Source organism: Phocoena sinus, chromosome 14, assembly GCF_008692025.1.
Source record: "Phocoena sinus isolate mPhoSin1 chromosome 14, mPhoSin1.pri, whole genome shotgun sequence".
Taxonomy (NCBI): domain Eukaryota; kingdom Metazoa; phylum Chordata; class Mammalia; order Artiodactyla; family Phocoenidae; genus Phocoena; species Phocoena sinus.
Window position 1 is genome coordinate 65,789,574 of NC_045776.1, and position 21,929 is coordinate 65,811,502.

The window sequence follows — 21,929 nt, forward strand, 5'->3', positions numbered from 1 at the left end:
TGAGTAATTTATGCAGGATTCCACAGTTAATTAGAGGTGGGCCTGCCATTCAAAGGCCTGATGTGCCTGGTCAGAGTATTTTACTCAACCGCCATACTACACCATCTCCCAAAATAGCTAGCGTTGCAGGGAATAATCAGTTAACTTACATCAAGTCCTTCCTTTCTCCAGTATCATCTGGGAAAGACCACCTGAAAGGACCAAAACCCACACTGAGTTGGAAGGGTTTCTCACAACTAACCATCAAGTGAGATGTTGCAGTCACATTTTTACCCATTTCACATACAAGACCAAGCTCCCAAGTACTCCTTCTGCAGCTGCCTCACTACACATACCCATCCTCATTCAGTCCTCCTCAAAACAAATTCTGACAATGACACATGAACTGTACATAGTTTGCTGGCCTACCAGGTCCTTTATGCAGCTCAACATACAAGGTGACACCAAGTTAAGACAAGTGAAGTTCCAATTTGGGTGCCTCCATCTCCCTCCCCTGTATCCTGATCCAGTGGCTGCCAAAGCCAGGAGGGGCTTGGAGTCAGGTGTTTGATCATGGAGAAAGCAGCCATGGCCTGGCAGATGGTGAAGGGGATGGTGTCACTTCTTCACAATCTGAATGACATCCTCGTCCTCCAACGTATGGTCTTTACCCACTTTTTGAGGATTGTGTTTCACAGAGAGACCCCACACCAGAGCGCTGTATGGAAGGAAAAAAAGAACAGTTAGCGTAAATAATCACCTAGCTTCTATCTACCTAGGTGCCACTTTCTGCTCAGATTTAGCATTCCAGCTCTTAAGAGCCAAAGGCCTGCAATATCCAAGGTCCCCTGTCCCCAGTCAAAGCCCAAAGGCTTTAGCTTCCCAAGCAGTGTGGCACACTGGAACCTTCACATAAAAAGTGGCAAAGATTTTCGGAAGTTGTGTGGTTCCTCTTGCTCCAAAGCCAACTTATGAAAGTCAAAGAGAAAAAATACAAATGAGAAGTATGACAAGACTAATTCAAAATTAAAAGGAGAAAGCATATGTTTTTAATAGAGAAAAACCCTGAAATAACTGATTGGAAATTGATTCCTACAAATGCAATGTCAGTTATTTACAGACTGTTAGAGAATACCAGTTTTTATGGGGTCTACTGAAACCATCAGTGGGTACTAATAAGAAATGTAGGACCTCCTTCCTCAGCCAAACTAGGAAAACTCTCCTTCCCTATCAAGAAGCCATAACTGATAGGTCTCCTGATTTCTTAGAATATAGAAAGGTAATTTTTATCCATGGGCTTCCAATACTAACAGTATGATGTGCTACTGATGGAAATGAGTGAACAAGACACTGATACCAGCCTCAGAGACTAAGAACTATGTACCAAGGGGTAGAAAACATTGGCCATGTTATTTTTATATTGTCTTTGCTTTAAAAATCTTTATTCCCCCCAAAAAAATAATCATTAAACAAGATTTCACTTTTTTAAATAAAAACAGATAAACAAATAACAAGAAGAGATACATCACCATTAGTAAAACAAATATATATAAAATCTTTCAAATGTACTAACAAGCAAGATAAATGCAGCGTAACCATTTTACTATCTTAAGTTAGAAAACTAATTTTTAGCAGTCAAATTCAATGCCTGCAATAGAGTCAGTGCCTTGTATTTTGCTGATGGCAAAATGTAAACAGGTTCAGCCCTTTCGGAAAGCAATGCAGCAAAACATATCATAAGCCATATAATCATTAATCCTACTTTTGGATTAAAGAAATAAAAAGGGAAAGGTCTGTGCGTTAAGACTAGAAACTTACATAAAGTAGCAAAAGATAGGAAAACTATGGTTATAAAAATTATATATATAAATCTTATAACACAGAGAAAACATTTATATAGTAAATTATCAAAGGATGTGTGCATGTGGTCAAGGACACAAAGGGAATGCAACAGGGACACGTCATAATTAGTAGGCCTAAAGCTGAATTTTTTTTATTATTAAGACAGTTAAAATGCTACTTGTGCAATAATTTAAAAACAAAAACAGGAAAATAGTGACCAAATAAAATTCTATTTGCCTTCATATGTCTCTTCTCCAAAATATTTTTCTCCCCTTTAATTCCTTGGTTAAGCTACAATTCAGAGGCTTTGAACAGTGTTCTGTTACCATGGAAGGCAGGAACTATCCAGAAATCTATAAATTTTGAAAAAAGAAAATGTCTAACTTCTCCCAAGATTCTCCTTCACTGATTCAAGTATGTGTCAAAATATAATGATTTGAGGGAAATAGAAGTTAGCACCTGTGTGTGGATACTTTTGATAAAAGGAATGTGAAGCTTAATAAAGGACTTCACTCTTTCAGTATTCTTAGGGTCAGAAACAAGTATGAATATTTAAAAAACTATTTCTGGACTTCCCCTGCAGTCCAGTGGCTAAGACTCCACGCTTCCACTACAGGGGACATGGGTTCAATATCTGTCAGGGAACTAAGATCCTTCATGCTATGCAGCCAAAAATAAATAAATAAATTAATTAAATAAAAACTATTTCTATGCTTTCCTAATTTTCTACAATTACTTTCTATTTTCTCGTTTTTATTTTATTTTTTTTGTTATTTTTGTTTTTTTCTCTTGTTTTTAAAACAATTTTTAAAATTTCAGCCTGTAAAGATAAAAAGAATTATTGATAAATACTGTAATTCAGTTAGTTAAAATATTTCTCACAGAATTATAGGTTGCAGGTCTGAACTACTTTTTATATATACTAGAATTAAATAAGTAGATTATAGATAATGACAGCCACGTTTCTCACTGCTGGAGAGAGAAGTTAAAATAAGAAAAAGGAGAAGGCTAAAATGAACCCTGTGGTGTTGAACTGGAATCAGAGGTAACAATAAATAAACTGATGGTTCTTAATATAGATAGATAGGATGGATGGGTAAATTAAATAGATACATACATAAGACAAGAGAGATAAAGAAATACAGATGGACTTGTAAGTACAGGTTAGTATCCTTACATACATTTCCTAACTCTGTCTGCTAAGAGGGCCTTACAAGCAACAACAGCCCACTAACAATGAGGAGGCCTAGCACACAGATCTTGTAAACCCAGGCTTCTTAGATAAGTGACTGATTCCAGGGCTGGTGTAGGAAAAATCACTATGAATCAGGAACATCTAGTAGTGCCGAAAGGTAAGGAAATGTTTAAAAAATAAATAAATAAAAGATGGCAGCCTATCAAAAAGAACATAGGAGCCAATCTGAAGGAGCTCCTAACGGCAAAAGCTGGAACAATTTGAGTGACAAAATAACGACAGGATTGGATTATAACACCACTGAATAAATATCCAAGAGCTCATACTAATAAAAATAAATTATGAATTAATAAACAGGGGAGAAGAGCTAGCTATAACTCACAATAGAATTCCAATAAATAAATGTAAAATGAAAGAGGGAAATAAAGAATTACCATTAAGCAAACAACACAGCAATAAATGTTGCAGACAAGCTCCACCATAGATGTTAAAATCAGCAGGTAAACATCTGAAGAGAAACAGATCTTCATAGTCTCAAAGTACCTCCCCAAGACATTTATCAAACAAGAGAGAACAGTATCTTTACAGTAGAGAAACCCAGCCAACACCAACATAACCAAGTTTTCAAAGTAAATATTACCATCAATAAGATATATCAACATCAGGCTTCCCTAGTGGCGCAGTGGTTAAGAATCTGCCTGCCAAGGCAGGCGACATGGCTTCGAGCCGTGGTCCAGAAAGATCCCACATGCCGTGCAGCAACTAAGCCCGTGCACCACAACTACTGAGCCTGCGCTCTAGAGCCCACGAGCCACAACTACGGAAGCCTGCATGCCTAGAGCCTGTGCTCCGCAACGAGAAGCCACCACAATGAGAAGCCCGCGCACTGCAATGAAAAGTAGCCCCCACTCCCCGCAACTAGAGAAAGCCTGCGTGCAGCAACTAAGACCCAACACAGCCAAAAATAAATAAATAAAATAAATTTTAAAATAATAATAATCAGGGCTTCCCTGGTGGTGCAGTGGTTGAGAGTCCACCTGCCAATGCAGGGGCCACGTGTTCATGCCCCGGTCCGGGAAGATCCCACATGCCGCGGAGCGGCTAGGCCCGTGAGCCATGGCCGCTGAGCCTGCACGTCCGGAGCCTGTGCTCCGCAACGGGAGAGGCCACAACAGTGAGAGGCCCACGTACCGCAAAAAAATAAATAAATAAAATAAATAATAATAAGATACATCAACATCATGAATCCGGTGATATGATGCAAACTGAGGACACATCATCATTTTTGTGGTATTCTTACCAAAAATGCATAATCCCACTTCAATCATGAGAGAACATTAGACAAACCCAAAGTGAGGGACATTCTACAAAATAACTGATCAGTACTCTTCAAAAAGGCCAAGATCAAAGACACTGAAAGACTTAAGGAAATATTACTGGCAGACTGGAAGACTAGGGAGAAGTAACAGCTAAAATCCCATGTAGATTCCTGAAACACAAAGAGGATGCTGGTAGCAAAGGTATTAAAATTCAAATAAGGTCTATAGTTTAGTTAATAATATTGTACCAATACTAACCTCTGTTCTTGATGATTGTATTATGCTTATGTGAGCTGATAATGTTAGGGAAAGTAGGGTGAAGGATATAAGGAAACTCTATTACTATTTTTGCAACTATTCTGTAAGTCTAAAATTAGTTCAAAATAAGATGTTAAAAGAAGTATATTTCGGGACTTCCCTGGTAGTCTAGTGGTTAAGACTCACGCTTCCAATGCAGGGGGCATGGGTTCAATCCATGGTCAGGGAACTAAGATCCCACGTGCCACACATTGTGGCAAAAAAAAAAAAAAAAAAAAAAAAATTCCACCTGTATCAGCAGTGAGGAGTATGAGAAAGATCAGGGGGACTTACTCCTGCAAAAGGTTTAGAGAGGCCCTCAGTACCCAGTGAAGCCCAGTACGATGCTGGCAGGAAGAATTAACATTTTGTGTTTGCCAAGAGGAAGACGAATTAAAAAGAGAAAGTCAGAGCACTTTGTACTGTCAGCCCTCCCAACCTGAAAAGGCTTTTAGGGTTCTTCCTGCTCCAAGCTGGCATGGTTTTAAGAAGACCCTGCAAAGTTCTAACCAAGCAAGCATCTCCTGATGCCTAATTTCTATAATACTATCCTAAGAATTATTAGTAGAACCAGTAGCTCACAGGGAAAAGAAGGCACCATGGGCCCACGATACTTACTATTTAAATTCTTTGATAAGATTTTTGTGAATCTTCATGCAGAAATCCTCGACCGTGGTCCTGGAGTAAGGCAGCACCACTGGGGATGTGTAATCTGGCAACTGGCCTTTGGGTTTGGTGTAACTAGAACACAGAGGGAATAGAGGTTGCCTACTTCTTGGAATGTTTCATGTGTGAATGCAAATCAACCCTCCATCACCCCGGAGATCAGACCCAGATAACCTCTATCTTGAGGAAGAAAGTGCCCTCAATATAGCCTCGCAGATGAGAGGAATTAACTTATTTATATCTCCAAAAATAGATTATGTTAATGAGCTCTAGAGGGTATCATTTTAGGACAGTCTGGTTTAAATCCTACAGTAATATTACCCTATCCACTAAGACTTACATCCTCACTAGTTTCAGATAGTCCCAGATCTTTTCCAACAGGTCATCAAAATTCCAGCGGTGATGCGCAGAGATGGGTACACAGTGAGGCACCTTATAGATGATATCCAATTCCTCAATGGAGATCTGATCAATCTTATTTAACACATAGATACAGGGGATATAGACTCTGTAGAAGAAAAACAGTACGTGAGTCTGGAGCTGTGGACAAGACTGTCAGTCTGATTATCAGCACCCTCTCACCCAGGACCCCAAATCAGAGATTCTCAAATGGGGTCATAAGAAAGTCAGCCAAAAAAAAGAAAAAGCTTCCTACCAAAATCAGGTAGAACAACCAAAAAGTGAACTATGGGTTGAGAAGTAACAAAACTCAAGCCGTAGTCCCTAGTCATGCAACTAATTACTGAGAAAGCATCCTGCAGTGGAAAGAACACAAGCTTTGGAGTCACAAAGAATGAATTTATTCCCAGCTCTGTCGCTTTCTATACATGTGTCCCTGGGCAAGTCTCAGAGTCCAGTTCCCAGAGTTCTTTTATGAACTGTAAGAATGTAAATATATTTCTAATAATATAACTTTTAAAGAATAAAAAAAAATTTTTAATACATCTAGCAAAGTCATAATCCTAATGTTCAATCAATAGGGCAGCTAAGGTTACTAATAATTAGGCAAGCCACAACTTCTCAGGCTTCAATTACCTCACTTCCAAAACACGTAACTCAAAGCACTAGCTTTTATTTGTTTTCAAAATGCCAGAAATGGACTTTCGTGGTGGCACGGTGGTTAAGAATCTGTCTGCCAATGCAGGGGACATGGGTTCAAGCCCTGGTCCAGGAAGAGCCCACATGCCGTGGAGCAACTAAGCCCAGGTGCCACAACTACTGAGCATGTGCTCTAGAGCTTGCAAGCCACAGCTACTGAGCCTGTGCGCCTAGAGTACATGCTCCACAACAAGAGAAGCCACCGCAATGAGAAGCCCGCGCACCGCAACAGAGTAGCCCCTGCTCGCCGCAACTAGAGAAAGCCTGCGTGCAGCAACGAAGACCCAACGCAGCTATAAATAAATAAATAAATAGTTTATTTTAAAATGCCAGAAATAATTTTAACAGTAGTTTCAATTATAATTTAATTTCAAATACTAGTAATAGTAATGTCTCATGGAATAGGGTTTCAGCTCTGTTCCCTTAGAGAAAATAGACACAGCCAGTCTGCTCTCAGTTCTTCAGAACAGCCTACAAGATTTCTCAGATGAATTAATTCTGTGAGAGCAGATTGAGAACCTACCCTCTTCAACCATCATATGATACAGAGCTTCAACCATCATATGACACAGAGCTTAGGGGATAGCCTAGTTCATAGCAAGTAACTGAAACAAGCAATTAGATTATCATGATCAAATTGCAGAGCAAAGAAGGATGTCAGTAATCAAGACCAACCCTTCATTTTACAGCTAAAGAACGCAAGGCCCACTATTATTTAAGATAACAGCACAACTGGAGTTAGAATCAATGTCTGCCAGATTCATAATCCAATGTTGTTGCCATTACAAGGCTTCAAATTCAAACTCAGGCACATTTAGTCAGCACCTGTTTCCTTCCACCACGTCAATGAGGTCATCTGCTGTGGCATCACTACGCAGAGTCACGTCAGCATTATGGATTTTGTATTCAGCCAGAATGCTCTTCACAGTTTCAGCATCCAGTTCACTCTGAGGGCACTGAATGGGCATAGAAGACAATGACTGGTCAGAGAGCAAAAAAAAACCTCTTAAGAGTATCTACCGATGTACCTGGATAATCCTAGATAAGGTGCAAACTTATTTCTAAGGACCATTATCCTGGATGAGAGTACCTGACTTTTAGTAGGAAATACTCAAAAACTAAAAATCTTTCCAAACTCAAAGGAATGTGCTATGGCATGAATTGTGTCCCCATCCCCACCCAAATTCATATGTTGAAGACCTAATCCCAGTATCTCAGAATGTGACTGGAGATAGGGTCTTTAAAGAGGTAATTAAATTAAAATGAGGTCATATGGGTGGGCCCTAATCCAATGTGACTCACATCCTTACAAGAAGAGGAGATTAGGACACAGACACAGAGGGGAAGGTCATATGAAGACAGAGGAGAAGACAGCCATCTACAAGCCAAGGAGAGAGGTGTCAGAAGAAACCAGTCCTGCTCACACCTTGATGTCAGATATCCAGTCTCCAAAATTAAGAGAATTAAATTTCTGTTGTTCAAGCCACCCAGTCTATATAGTACTTTATTACGGCAGCCTTAGCAAAAATACAGAAAGAATGTTCAAACATTATGACAGGATAATAGAAAAGATCTTTTGGGCAGGACAGCTTAAACCTATGCCAGTCAAATAATCTGGACCTCTAGAATGTTAAATGTTGTAGGAAATTCTCATTCTTCAATTATTTGACTTAGAAGCAGCAATTGACAGAATTGATCGTTCTACCAATCTGCAACACTTTCTTTAATTGGCTTCCAGGATTCTAAACTCTTCCAGTTTTCCTTCTTCTTTGTCTGAGATGTCTTATTTGCTGATTCTTCCCATCTCCCAGCGTCTAATCATTGTGGGGGATGGAGGGAGGTGTCACAAAGCTCAATCCTTGAACCTCTTTTCTATTTATATTTGCTTCCTCAGCTAAGTTATCTCAGCTAAGCTCATGGCTTTAAAATTGATAACCACTAAATGTATAGCTCCAACCCAGATCATTCCTCACATGCCTATTTGACAGTAACACTTGGAGGTCTAATTTGAGTGTCACTGGCATCTCAAACTGAACATCTGATCTTCCCCTCCTCTCCAAACCTATTCTACACAAAGTCCTACTATTTTAGTCATGAGAGTCCATTTTTCTAGCTCAGAACAAAAACTCACCATCACCTCCTTCTCTCACAACCCATATCCAGTCCAGCTGTAATTCCTACCAACTATTTCCAAAATCTTTCCACAATCAATCACTCCACATCTCCTCCACTGTTACAACTCTGGTCTAAGAAGCCATCACTTCTTGACTAGATTATTGCAATAACCTCTTAAATGGGTTCTGTGCTTCTGTACTTAACCCATTTCAGTCTGTTCTCAACAACCAGATTGATTCCATTAAAACCTGAATCAATTTTACTCCACAGACTGGAACCCAACCAAAAGTTACCCATCTCCTGCAAAGTAAAAGCATGTTTGGCCCTATACTATGACTTTGTTTCTTACCACTCTCCTGCCTGCTCACTCTTCTGTTCCTCAAATGTGCAAAGGAACCCTCCACCTCAGGGCCTTGCACTTGGATGTTCCCTCAACATGAAACGCTCTTCCTCAAGATATTCACTTGGTTCACTCCTTCATGTCACCCCAGTGAAGATTTCTCTGATCAACCTACTTAAAACTGCAACCCAGGAGACGCAAGAAGGAAGAGGTATGGGAACATATGTATAACTGATTCACTTTGTTATAAAGCAGAAACTAACACACAATTGTAAAGCAATTATACTCCAATAAAGATGTAAAAAAAAAATAACTGCAACCCTCCCACCAACACTCTCCATCCTCTTTCCCTAGTTTACTTTTGTCCTTAGTTTATCATTATCTAATATACTATAATCACTCATTAATTTTGTTTGCTACTTTCCCCATTAGAATCTAAGGGCCGGAATTTTTGTCTATTTTGCTCCCTCTTCCATTCCCCCTGAAAGCCTAAAACAATGTGTGGCCCATGGTAGGTGCTCTATAAATCTGTGTTGAATGAATGAAAATAGATGATATCAGCAGCCATCTACTTCATGCAAACATAAGACTGGTCTTTAGTCCCATATCACCCCAAATAACCCAAAGGAAGAAATAAAGTCACAAAGGTAAGTAAGTCTGAGACCGACTCTTGTCCTACTCTCTCAGTCATTACAACATCATTGTATTACCTCAATTAGTGCTGGGAGAAGCCAGGCAATTTCCAAATGTCAATGTCTATGTACCACAATCCACTCTCCACCCCAGTTCCTTCAGCAACCTGCCCCATATCACCTTTTCCACTTACAGTGGCCGTGAGATTAATGCCTCCTTTATCCTTCTTCTTAAAGCCAATGTTGGGGGGTTTGCTGTTCAAGCGAATGCCAAAGCCTTCCAGCTCATTTTCTATTATCTTCTTATGTCCCAAGGGTTTCAGGACATCCAAAACAATCAAGATCAAGTTACACGTTCTGGCCACTGAAGAATTGAAAATAAAATTTTTTTCAAAGCTCATTAAAGACTTAACATAATTCAAATACTCCAAAAGGGGGAGGGGGTGGAACATAATTCAAATACTCCAAAAGGGGGAGGGGGTGGTAACATAATTCAAATACTCCAAAAGGGGGAGGGGGTGGTAACATAATTCAAATACTCCAAAAGGGGGAGGGGGTGGTCTAGAGTTCCTACACTTAAGAGACAAAGGATTTTTTTTTTTTTATAAATACACAGACACACATGAAGTTCTTAAGCTTTCCAAAGATTTATGCCAGAAGTCAATCTGCAATGTATTCTTTGTTTTCTATTAGTGTATCTAGAGGATGTGTCAACTTCTAGATACACTAGTAGAAAAATAATTTGGGATGAAGATAATAACCTGAATTCCTGAAAAAGTTCAGAAAGATTTAAAACAGTAAGAATTCTAAAAGAATAAGATTATCCAGTTAGCATATTTTTTGTCGACTTTTTTGAGATATAATTTATAAAAAATAGTGTTAAGCACGTGGTTTGATGACAAATGTATATACCTGTATAACCACCACAGCAACTTAGATTCAGAGGATTTCCATCACCTCCAAAAGCTCCCTTATACCCCTTTGCAATGAATCTTCCCCTCAATTCCCTGTCAACCACTAATCTGCTTTTCTTCTTCTGTTTTTAAAATGTATTTATTTATTTTTGGCTGCATTGGGTCTTCGTTGCTGCTGAGCACAGGCCTTCTCTTGTTGCAGTATGCAGGCTTCTCACTACAGTGGCTTCTCTTGTTGCAGAGCACGAGCTCTAGGCGCACGGGCTTCAGCAGTTGCAACACGTGGGCTCAGTAGTTGTGGCACACGGGCTTAGTTGCTCTGCAGCATGTGGGATCTTCCCAGAGCAGGGCTCGAACCTGTGTTTCCTGCACTGGCAGGCAGATTCTGAACCACTGTGCCACCAGGGAAGTCCACTGACCTGCTTTTCTGTCACCCTAGATTAAGCTGCATGTTTTAGAATTGCATATAAATAGAATTATACAAAATTTAGTCTTTTGTGCCTGGCTCTTTTAATTTAGCATATTTCTGATAGTCATCCATGAATGACTTCAAACCTATAATTCTATAAATAGCTAAATTAATAATATAAGGGTAGAATAAAAATACTTTCAAACATGAAAAGAAAAACCAGAACAATGTACCTATCATTCACTCTTTTTCAGTAAGTTTCTAAAGAATGTGCTTCAGCAAAACATTAAAATAACCCAAAAAAGGTAAGACGCTGACTCTAAGAAATAGGGGATCCCACACAAGAACACAAAAGAAAATCTCAGGATGACAGCCATGCAAAAAGCCTAGAGCTGCATTATCCAATACAGCATCCACTAGCTGCCTGGGGCTATTCAAATTTAAATTAATTAAAATTCAATAAAATTTAAAATTCAGTTACTCAATTGCACCAGGCACACTTTAAGTGATCAACAGCCACACACCTACAACTACCATATTGGACAGCACAAATTCAAAACATTTCCATTACTGTAGAACATTTCCATTACTGGACAGTGTTGGTCTAGAAAGCAATCAATCCAGATTGAGGCATAAAGACAAAGGGTAAAGGAAGGTAGTGTCAGGGTTGAGGGGAGATAATGAAAGCAGTAAGACTGTATTTGGAACTGTATTCAAGTATCTAGAAAACTACTGATTAATAGGCATTTGATCTATTGGAACATGTGAAAAATATTAACAAACAGAAAAGTAAACAAAATAAAACAAGAACCAATTATTAACTCCATGAAAAACAAACTTCAAAAACAGATCTCAACAGAAAAGAAACCAAGTCATAACACACTACTTATCTCAGTACAACAAAAGTCAGACAGTCATTACATAATAATATATACCACAACTAGTGAGTTAACTAAAAATTATCATACAACTTCTTTGAAAGAATAGGAAAAGAGACATGGAGTATGAGAGCTAATTTCCTACCATAACATGAAACCAACAGATGGTATCTAAAATTAATTAGTCATGAAATAGCAAGATAAGCATAACATTTTAAAATATGAAATAGAAGAAACAGTTGAAGACTTGTCAGTACCTGCCAATGGAGAATGACACTAAAGGTGAAAAGAGGTGGGGTAGCAGATTATTGCAATTTATGATTAGCCTTTATTTATTTATTTACTTTTGGCCGTGCCTTGCAGCCTGTGGGATTTTAGTTCCCCGACCAGGGATTGAACCCGGGCCCTCGGCAGTGAGAGTGCAGAGTCCTAACCACTGGACTGCCAGGGAATTCCCCTATGATTATCCTTTTATAGTATTTTACCTCAAATAAAAAGGAAAGAAGAAGAAAAGGCATGGGTGGGAGTCAGGAAACCTGAGTTCTAGCTCTGAATCTGCCACAACAGTGCAACACTGCACCAACGCACTTCACTTCTCCTGTCCTTAGTGTTTCTCTGCAAATGGGGATCTGGACTGATACTCTCTGAGGTCCCTTTAAGTTCCGACATTCTACTCCAGTGAGAAGTCAGGTAAAACTATGCCCTTCATTGTGGTACCAACTCCAAGCCCAACAGTCCCATCTAAAGGAACAGTACCCAGTAAAGGGATGATATCCTGGGATGGTGGCCCTGGAACACTCACCTGCAATGACTTGACGACCTCTACCTTTCCCATCCTTGGCACCCTCAATGATACCTGGGAGATCCAGAAGCTGGAAGATTACGGAGAGAAAAGGAAAAACTGATTATAAATCTGAACAGATCAAATAGAATGATTTATTTCTCAAGTAGTCAAAATTTAGGAGATCCAAATCCAATCTTCCTTATAAGTGAATGTGTAAATCTTACTTTTACTAAGCATCTACTAAATGTCAGCTGCAAGGTTCTTACATACTTTATCTAGTTCAAAATGCCTAGTAAGTCTGTGAATAAGGATATTGGTTGAGATTCATAGAGGTTAAGTGGTTTGCCCAAAGTCACAGTCTTAATAAACAAGATTATAATCCACATTTTGGGGGCCTTAATCCATTATTCTAACTAATATTTTTCAATATTCCCCCACTTTTCAGAAGGCTGATGCTCCATACAAATTCCTTACTATAGATAATAAGTGGATCATGACATTCACAAGCAATAAATCCTGAGACCTTTGTGAATCCTCCAGTTCACAAAAATTTCTGCAGCCATTCTTAATCAGGCAAGCACATAAAAATCACCTATAAAACAATTAAAAATGCAGGGGCTTCTCTGGTGGCGCAGTGGTTGAGACTCCACCTGCCGATGCAGGGGACACGGGTTCGTGCCCCGGTCCGGGAGGATCCCACATGTCGCGAAGCGGCTGGGCCCGTGAGCCATGGCTGCTGAGCCTGCGCGTCCAGAGCCTGTGCTCCGCAACAGGAGAGGCTACAACAGTGAGGCCCGCGTATCGCCAAAAAAAAAAAAAAAGCAGATATCTGAGCTTCATCCCTGTAAATTCTGATTTGGAAGGGCCAAAGCAGGATTCAGATATTCATCTGTATTTCAGAAGGCTCCATGGGTGACTCTGATAGGTGTCCCCAGTTGAAAATGACCACTCAATTGCCCAGGAAATGCAATAAAGTAAAACTTCACAGAAGTCACAGTGTATGTACTTAATGATGAGAACATCAAAACCAAATCCATAGCACCGATGATTCAAATTCACAAACTATAGTTATAAGCCCTTGAGAGTCTGTTAAGAGCATATGTAAAATCTGAAAATACCAAGGGCCATACTACTGTATGGCCAATACTGAATTATCCATATGAACAGACAGGTATATAGCTGCAGCTTATCAAAACATCATTTAAAACTAGCTTTTGCTGGGGAATTCCCTGGCGGTTCAGTGGTTAAGACTCCGCGCTTTCACTGCCGAGGGCCCAGGTTCGATCCCTGGTCTGGGAACTAAGATCCCACAAGCCTCGCGGCAAGGCAAAAAACAGCAACAACAATAACTAGTCTTTGCTATAAGCATATCTGATATCACAGAAATAAACTTCACATTAAATAAACCACAAGGAAAAAGAACAAACTCAGGAGGTGCTTAGAGAGTTCAACTTTTCCATTCAAGAACCTGGTCAAAATGTCCTTCCTATTCCTCACTACATAATAAATAACATTACCTCCTCTAAAACTGATACAACGCACCAGTTAAACTGAGCTACCCTTTCTCTTTCAAAAAACGTAATTTATGTTCAATACACCTGCCTTGACTTGGAAACTTTAGTTACACTGATTTAAAAGGCTACATGGGGGCTAATGAGCACACCAGATCTTGATTTCTAAACATCTGTCTCCAATAAAAGGAACGCGCACTCCTTCAGAAGTGGCAGATTCCAGGGCTGGGGCAGGGAAAATATAAGATTAGCCTGGAACATCATGTGGTACCAAAAAATAAGGCATTACACACAAAAAGATGGGGGCTTCTGGAAAGAACAAAGGAGCCAACCTGAAGGAGTTCCTAACAGTCACACCTGGAACAATGTGAGTAATAAAATAATGGTAGTACTGGATTATAATCCATGAAATAAATATCCATGAGCCCACAATGACACAAATTCAATAAATAAATGGGAGAGAAGGAATAGCTCCTCCATATAATAGAATTCCAATTAACAAATGTAGTAGGAAAGAGAAAAATAGAGAATCACCATTAAGCAAGAAGCACAGTAATAACTGTTGCATATGAGATCCAGATGAATGCTAAAATGAGTGGGCAAGTTTGTGAAACAGGATTTGTATCTTCTCAAAGTATCTCCCCCAAGATATTTATTAACTACAAAAAGAAAGATAATAGCTTTACAGTAGAGAAACCCCACAGACACCACTTTAACCAACTGATGGGGGTCAATATTACCAATAATATATACTAACATCATGAATCCCTAAGATGCACTGAGAAGGACATACCACCATTTCTGTAGTATGCTTGCCAAAAAAATATAATACCTCAGTATAATCATAAGAAAACATCAGAGAAATCCAAATTGAGGAACAGTCTACAAAATAACTAATCAGCACTCTTTTAAGAGTGTCAGGATCATGAAGGACAGGACTGAGGAACTATTACAGGTGGCAGAATAGGAGAAAGAACCGAACGTAAAATGGGATGATCACAAATAGAATCTTGAAAAAGAACACTGGTCGGGAAACTGGTAAAAATTCGAACAAGTTCTATAGTTTAGTGACTAGTACTGCACCAGAGTTAATCTATTACTGATAATTATTCTATGTTTATGTAAGGTGCTAATATTAGGGGAAGCAGGGTGATATAAGAGAACCTCAAAATAATTATGCTAAGTGAAAGAAACCAGCCAAAAAAGAGTTCATTTATATTTACACATGGTCTTATTTATATAAAACTCTTAACATGTAAACTACAGGATGAAAGGGGCATGAGGAAACTTTGGGGATGATATGCTCACAATCTTGATTGTGGTGATATTTTCACCAGTTTATAGATATGTCAAAACTTATCAAATTGTATACTTCCTGTGCAGTTAACTGTATGTGAATTACATTTCAATAAAGATGTCTGAAAAAACAAAACGTCTATCACCAGTTGTTCCTAAGAAATTAAGTCTAAAGTGTATTTCTTCAGCCCTCCCAAAGATTCTGTAATCTACTTCCACCACTTTGTAAATCCCTGCCTGCTTAAAAAAAAAAAAAAAAAAAAGTATTCCATCAGCAAAAGGCTTTATACTGAGACAAGAGAGCAAGAGCCATGGCACCTGAACATGGCGGAGAAATTTATTGAAGCCCCTACAAATGTAAAAGCAAGTTAACTTTAGCTTTTCTTGAGAGGGAAATATTTAAAATTACATTAAACTATTTAAATATTTAAAATTACATTGAACTATTTGAATGTGGCAACTATATTTCATCCAATAAAAACAGTCTATGCTTTACAATTCTGAATTTCAGATTATAACCAACTAAGAGATGAGAAAATAAAAAATATTTCTTCAAATCATGTAACTGTAGGATTTTAAGAATTGGAATGTTAACCTACTTCAAACTCAAATGCCTTCAGAGATTAAAGCAGGTACAAGTCTATATATATACATATATATATATATACACACACACATATATACGTATACACATATATATGTATACATATGTACATCCCTGGTTAAGTGGTGGTTCAGCCATTACTTGAACACCTCCAGACATAGTAATTAATTACCTCAAGAGGTACCATTCCATTTTTAGGCACCTTTATTGTTAAAAAGATCTTCTTTCCTAACAACAACAAAGAAAACAGAACTCTACCTCTTTATAATTCTTATTAGGTGGTTCTAATTTTGTACACCATTCCCCACCAAGTCACAGATAATGAGTCCTCTGCCACAAAACAGCCTTTTAAAAGAACATCTGAGGGCATTTTAATCCAGTTAAACACACCTACTAGTATGCTTACTTAACTTGGTTTCTGGAGAAAGTCAGAAGGAAAAACAGAGGCAGAGGGCACAGACGGAAAAGAAAGTACCATGGAAAAAAGGAAGAAAAAAACCTAAAAAGATCAAGAGACTGAAATAAATGAAGGTTTTGAGGAAAAGACAAGGAAAGAGAGGGGTTAAGTGGCTATTTATTCTGATATACCCAGAAGCCCTGAGAGAGGTGCCATAACATCTCATCAGGAAAGAGGTTACTCTCTGAGCTGCCAAAGACTCTGAAACCAGATGAAATTAAGCAATGGTCCAGATATGCCCAAGTGTCCTCATTCTTGTTACTATATACATTTGGACATGGAGTCCTAGAAAGGTACATGTCCTAACAGTATCTGCATGGGTACCTAACCAGAAAGAAAAAAAGCCACTGAAAATACCACCAGGACACTGGTCCCTCACTACTTCAGATTCTATAATAAAGAAGCATGAATGTACTTCACAACTCACTGTGTAGCTCAGCAAGAGGGAAAACAAATACCTACACCAAGAGTTTCCAAATGATGTGCCAAGGCACTCAGGGTGTTCTAAATTTTCAAAAGAAACAGCAGTTCTTAATATCTGTCAAGCACTGAGGGAACTACTAAATCCAAGAAGCCCACAATTTCACCATTAGATCCTAGTACACTGCTTTCAATCACATCAGATCCGAATCTTTGGGAAGTTGGATTTTTCAGCGATTACTATGGTAAAAAATAAGCACTACACAAAAATCGGTGTCGAAAAGGAAACAAATGTGGCAGTATCCAATCTGATTCCAAAATTTGAGAAGTTATATGGTACCCAGCAGTGCCCATATCCCATTAGTAAATAACTGTAGCTGTAAGGACATAAATAATTGTTTGGATCTAACTATTTAACAAACAGAACCATTAGGTTATTTCTTTTAGCCTGGAGCACCATAAAAAATTACTGGGACCAGAAAACTATCAGGAAATAATTGCTGAGACACTAAGGGTCCTGTGAACTAGAAAGTTTGGGAACCTCTAGTCTAGATTCAAATGCCATGAAATTCAGAACCTTACCTTCTTAGCTGTGGAGCAAAAAAGAATGTGTTCCATTACATTTTACACATTCCTTCTTTCATACCCAAGTGGACTCCTCATTTGGGAGCCCTAAATCTATCATCTATCTGAGAACTTCTCAAGACGACAACTTCATTAAGCCTCACAGATAAGAATTATTTTCTAAAAAGGGTCTGAGTGGGCTTCCCTGGTGGCGCAGTGGTTGAGAGTCCGCCTGCCGATGCAGGGGACACGGGTTCGTGCCCCGGTCTGGGAAGATCCCACATGCCACGGAGCGGCTGGGCCCGTGAGCCATGGCCGCTGAGCCTGCGCGTCCGGAGCCTGTGCTCCGCAACGGGAGAGGCCACAACAGTGAGAGGCCCGCGTACCGCAAAAATAAATTAATTAATTAAAAATAAATAAACCAAAAGGGTCCGATCATGGTATTTATTAAAGTGTCTGATGGCTCCTAGCTATGTACAAGATAAAATTCAACTTCTTAAGCAGAAACATAAGATCCTTCATAATTCAGCTCCAACCTACCTTTCCAGATTGTTTCTACTACTCACTGTCCCACAGCTAAGCTCACACCACAGCAGGCTGTTCACTGTTATGGCTGCTTAAAACTGTCCTTTACATTCTTCGGCTGGTGAAATTCTATTTGAACTTCAAAACCCACCCCATTGTCACTTTCTACATGCAGCTTTTTCTGCCTTACCAGACCTTCCCCCACCTCCATCCTCAGGTGGAAAAAGTAGTCCTTCCTTTCTCTGTGTTTTCACAAACGATATCCCACTGTATTATTGTTTTTATGTACTGCTCTATCTCCCCTACTAGACAGTGAGGGCCTGGTAGATCAAAGATCAGGCCTGGCATATACAGAGCTCCAAATAAGTGTTTTTTAAATGAAAGAATTGATTTCTTCCCTTCCTTGGCCTGCAGGCCTGACTCACCTGGATCTTGGCACCTTTGTATCTGATGACACCAGGTACAGTGGTCAGAGTAGTGAACTCATAGGCTGCCACCTCGGAATATACCCCTGCCAGGTTACTGAGCAGTGTTGACTTCCCCACAGATGGAAAACCCACAAACCCAATTCGAGCATCACCTGTCTTGGCAACGTCAAATCCTAAAACATCAACAAATATAAAAAGGAGGAGGAAAGTTATCCCTGGGAGTGTTGAGACTCATGTAATTCCTTTTACATTCTGGTTGCCTATCCCTCTAGAACCTATTTCTCCAAATTTTTACATTTTATCTCTAGGGTAGAGCTTAAGCACACAAAATTCCCCCATAGCAATTCACAATATTTAATGGAGTGGAGTTTTTTTGTTTATTTTATTTTATTTTTTTTTATTGGAGTATAATTGCTTTACAATGGTGTGTTAGTTTCTGCTTCACAACGAAATGAATCAGTTATATATATACATATGTTCCCATATCTCTTCCCTCTTGTGTCTCCCTCCCTCCCACACTCCCTATCCCACCCCTCCAGGTAGTCACAAAGCACCGAGCTGATCTCCCTGTGCTATGTGGCTGCTTCCCACTAGCTATCTACCTTATGTTTGGTAGTATATATATGTCCATGCCTCTCTCTCGCTTTGTCACAGCTTACCCTTCCCCCTCCCCATATCTTCAAGTCCATTCTCTAGTAAGTCTGTGTCTTTATTCCTGTTTTACCCCTAGGTTCTTCACAACATTTTTTTTTCTTAAATTAAATGGAGTGTTTGATATAAAAACTTTACACCTCTACATGTTATATACCTTTCTAGTACCCACAGTATTTAGGGCCCAAATATTATATAACCACTGATCAAAAAAATCGGTTTCTTTTCTTTTTTCTTATAAACTCCGGGGACTGTGTCACTGACAGAGTTTTCTTTTCTTACAGTGGGTTGCAAACAAATTCAAAGCCAAATTTGTGGCCCTTCTCTAAGAAGTGTACAGACTTTATGACATTACTTTTCATCCTAACTTTATCTCTCAGCTTCAACTTAGTTCTTTCTACCTTCACTTCCCTTTGCATTAATTTCCTTTATCTTGTTGACTATTTATTTACATATTTCAGTGAGCCAATGTAAATCTATTTTGGATCAGTACAGGATATACATAAATAAAACCCTAGTTCACTTAGAGAATATTCATTTGCCTTTGAAATCAGTAAAATTGGGAATTCCCTGGCAGTCCAGTGGTTAGGACTCAGTGCTTTCGCTGCCAGGGCCCAGGTTCGATCCCTGCTCAGGAAACTAAGATCCCACAAGTCGCATGGCATGGCCAAAAAAAAAAAAAGAAAAAGAAAGAAATCAGTAGAATAAAATAAACACAATTCAAGAATTTAGGCTTAGGAAACACAAACCGACTTTGATATAAAATTTTAAATTATTTTTAAACCATATGCCTTTATTACTTTAATAAAAATTATACCAAGAAAAAGAAAGTCGAAGCAAAACACAAACCTTCTCCTGGTCCACCACCACCACCACCTTTTGGAGTAATGAGTTCCCTGCGAAGCTTAGCAAGGCGAGCCTTAAGCAGCCCTAGATGGTGTGCTGTGGCCTTGTTCTTTTGCGTCCGAGCCATCTATAAGGAAGGAATCACAGCCATAAATCAGAAGCAGTTCCTACAAGTTAAAACATCCAGAATGAATGCTCCCCCAGCTCTGAGAGAATGATGTTTTTTATCTAGGTCCCACTAACTTCAATACACCCATTTTAAGTCAGACTTAAAAGAGTAAAAATCCATTCTCTCCATCACGCAGACCATTCCCCGCATTACAGAGCAAACAGCTGAGGCCCAAACAGAAGAAACATGACCAAGGTCATTACAATCAGCATTCACAGATTAGACTAAAACTCAGCTGCCGATTCCTTTTCAACTGCTTGTACCTGGTGTGCCCCCACCGATTTTAAAGAGCTCTGAGCACTTCAGACCATACAGTCACACAACAATCCAGGTGGAATCAACAGCCACCGCAGATGACAATTTACATCCAGATCATATTCCCGGGAGCAATACTCTGGGAAAGGGGGTCATCAAAGTAGAGACTGGGGAAGGGGAGGGCGGTTCGAGGGGCGATAAAGAAAGATACTGAAGTACGCGAGCAGGTCAGGGCAGAAGTGGGGGGATAGGATTCAGTGTTGCTCACATAAAAAGAAGAAAAGACTGAGAGAAACAATGTTCAGACAGGCGCAGAACGCTGGAAGGGGGCACTGACTAAGTTGCACAGGTGTAGAACGCGGGCTCGGGATGAGGGGAGTCGGGGAACGCGGGCCCGGTCCTGAGGAGGCTGAGAGAAGTTCAGGCAGGAGAGACGCTGCCGAAGAGGAACGCTCGGACGAAGTGTTCGAGCGCCCATTACCTCGGCTTCGATCTCCGCGATCTTAGCTAAAGTGCTGCTCATGGTGGTGAGTCGCGGGGGGCGCAGTGGCCTCCACACGGACAGTCTCCCTTCGGACACCCGCCAGCGGACCTTCCACCGCCACCAGGCGCTACAGCAGTGCGCAAGCGCGGTACTTCCTATTTCTCGCGAGAGTTCCGCGCGAGACTTACTGAGAGATATACAGCGTGAAATGGTCTCCTCCTCCTCAGCCAACCGCGCCCCGTCCCGCGAGCCAGCGCGGTGTCATAGAGCCCGCGGGAATGGGGGCCAGAGAGGCCACTCCGGTCCTTACCTCTCCGAGCGCGCCGAGGGTCGCGCGCCGCTCGGCCCCGCCCCGCCGGACTTGCGCCCCGCGTCCTGCTCCGCGCCCAGCCCCCGGCACGTAGTGTGTGATGAGTGACTCTTCGCTGCAGGCCCGCAGCTCTCAGACTCTCTCCCTGAAAAGCGCGCTCGCGGCGTCCACCCGTCTTCTTCGCCGGCACCGACGGGTCCTGGGGCCCCTTTCACGGCTGGGAAGACACGGCGGGGGACTCCTCGGCCTCCAGGGTCGATGTAGAGACCGATTTTCAGCCTGTCTTCTTGGGAAAAGAAAATGCCCCCTTTCCATCACTCAAAACTATTTTTAGGTGTTTGTTTTGTTTACCCCCAACCCCGAGTAGAGTGCGCGGCACATAGTGAGCCCACAATAAATGCATGATTGACTGGATAATTCCCAGAGAACCGGTACTTGAAATACTGAAAAATTCGAAACTATGTGAAGGATAAATAAATAGTGGTACCTCTGTGCTGTGAAATATTATTTCAGCCGTTAAAACATAGATCTGTGTGGTCTAACTGGAAGGATGTCCAGGACATATTGTTTAAAAAAAAAATGGTAGCAGAACTTCACTAGGTTGTGATCCCATTTATGTTAGTTTTAAAATTAGATGTTTATTTATATAGGTGTACACGTCGGAAAGCGCATTGTTAAATGGTCTGAATAAAAGGATACAATCTCAAACTGTTAACAGTGGGATAAGATGCAAGGAAAGGCAGAGAAAGCCTTTCACTTGTTATTCCACATATTACTGTGTCATTCAATTTTTTTTAAAGATTAACATATCCATGTATTATTTGTGTAATAATTATAATAGAATTTAAAATTTCAAAAGACGCCTCTTCCCCAAGTGTCTTGTGAAGAGGATGCCAGGACGCCCAGGAGCTGTGTGCTGATTTTGAAAGCTGCTTCCTGTG

General features: G+C 40.1%; 1 protein-coding gene across 1 annotated transcript; it reads right to left on the reverse strand.

Annotated features, from left to right (window-relative positions):
• Positions 1–383: 383 nt before the first annotated feature.
• Positions 384–20,860, reverse strand: DRG1 (developmentally regulated GTP binding protein 1). Its single transcript, XM_032603644.1, has 9 exons — positions 20,676–20,860; positions 19,774–19,897; positions 18,271–18,446; positions 12,487–12,556; positions 9,678–9,847; positions 7,222–7,352; positions 5,639–5,806; positions 5,251–5,373; positions 384–697 (listed from the first exon to the last, which is right to left on the reverse strand). Exons 1-9 carry the CDS (start codon positions 20,715–20,717, stop codon positions 598–600), a joined length of 1,104 nt encoding a protein of 367 aa, XP_032459535.1. The 5' UTR covers positions 20,718–20,860; the 3' UTR covers positions 384–597.
• Between the last annotated feature and the right edge of the window lie 1,069 nt (positions 20,861–21,929).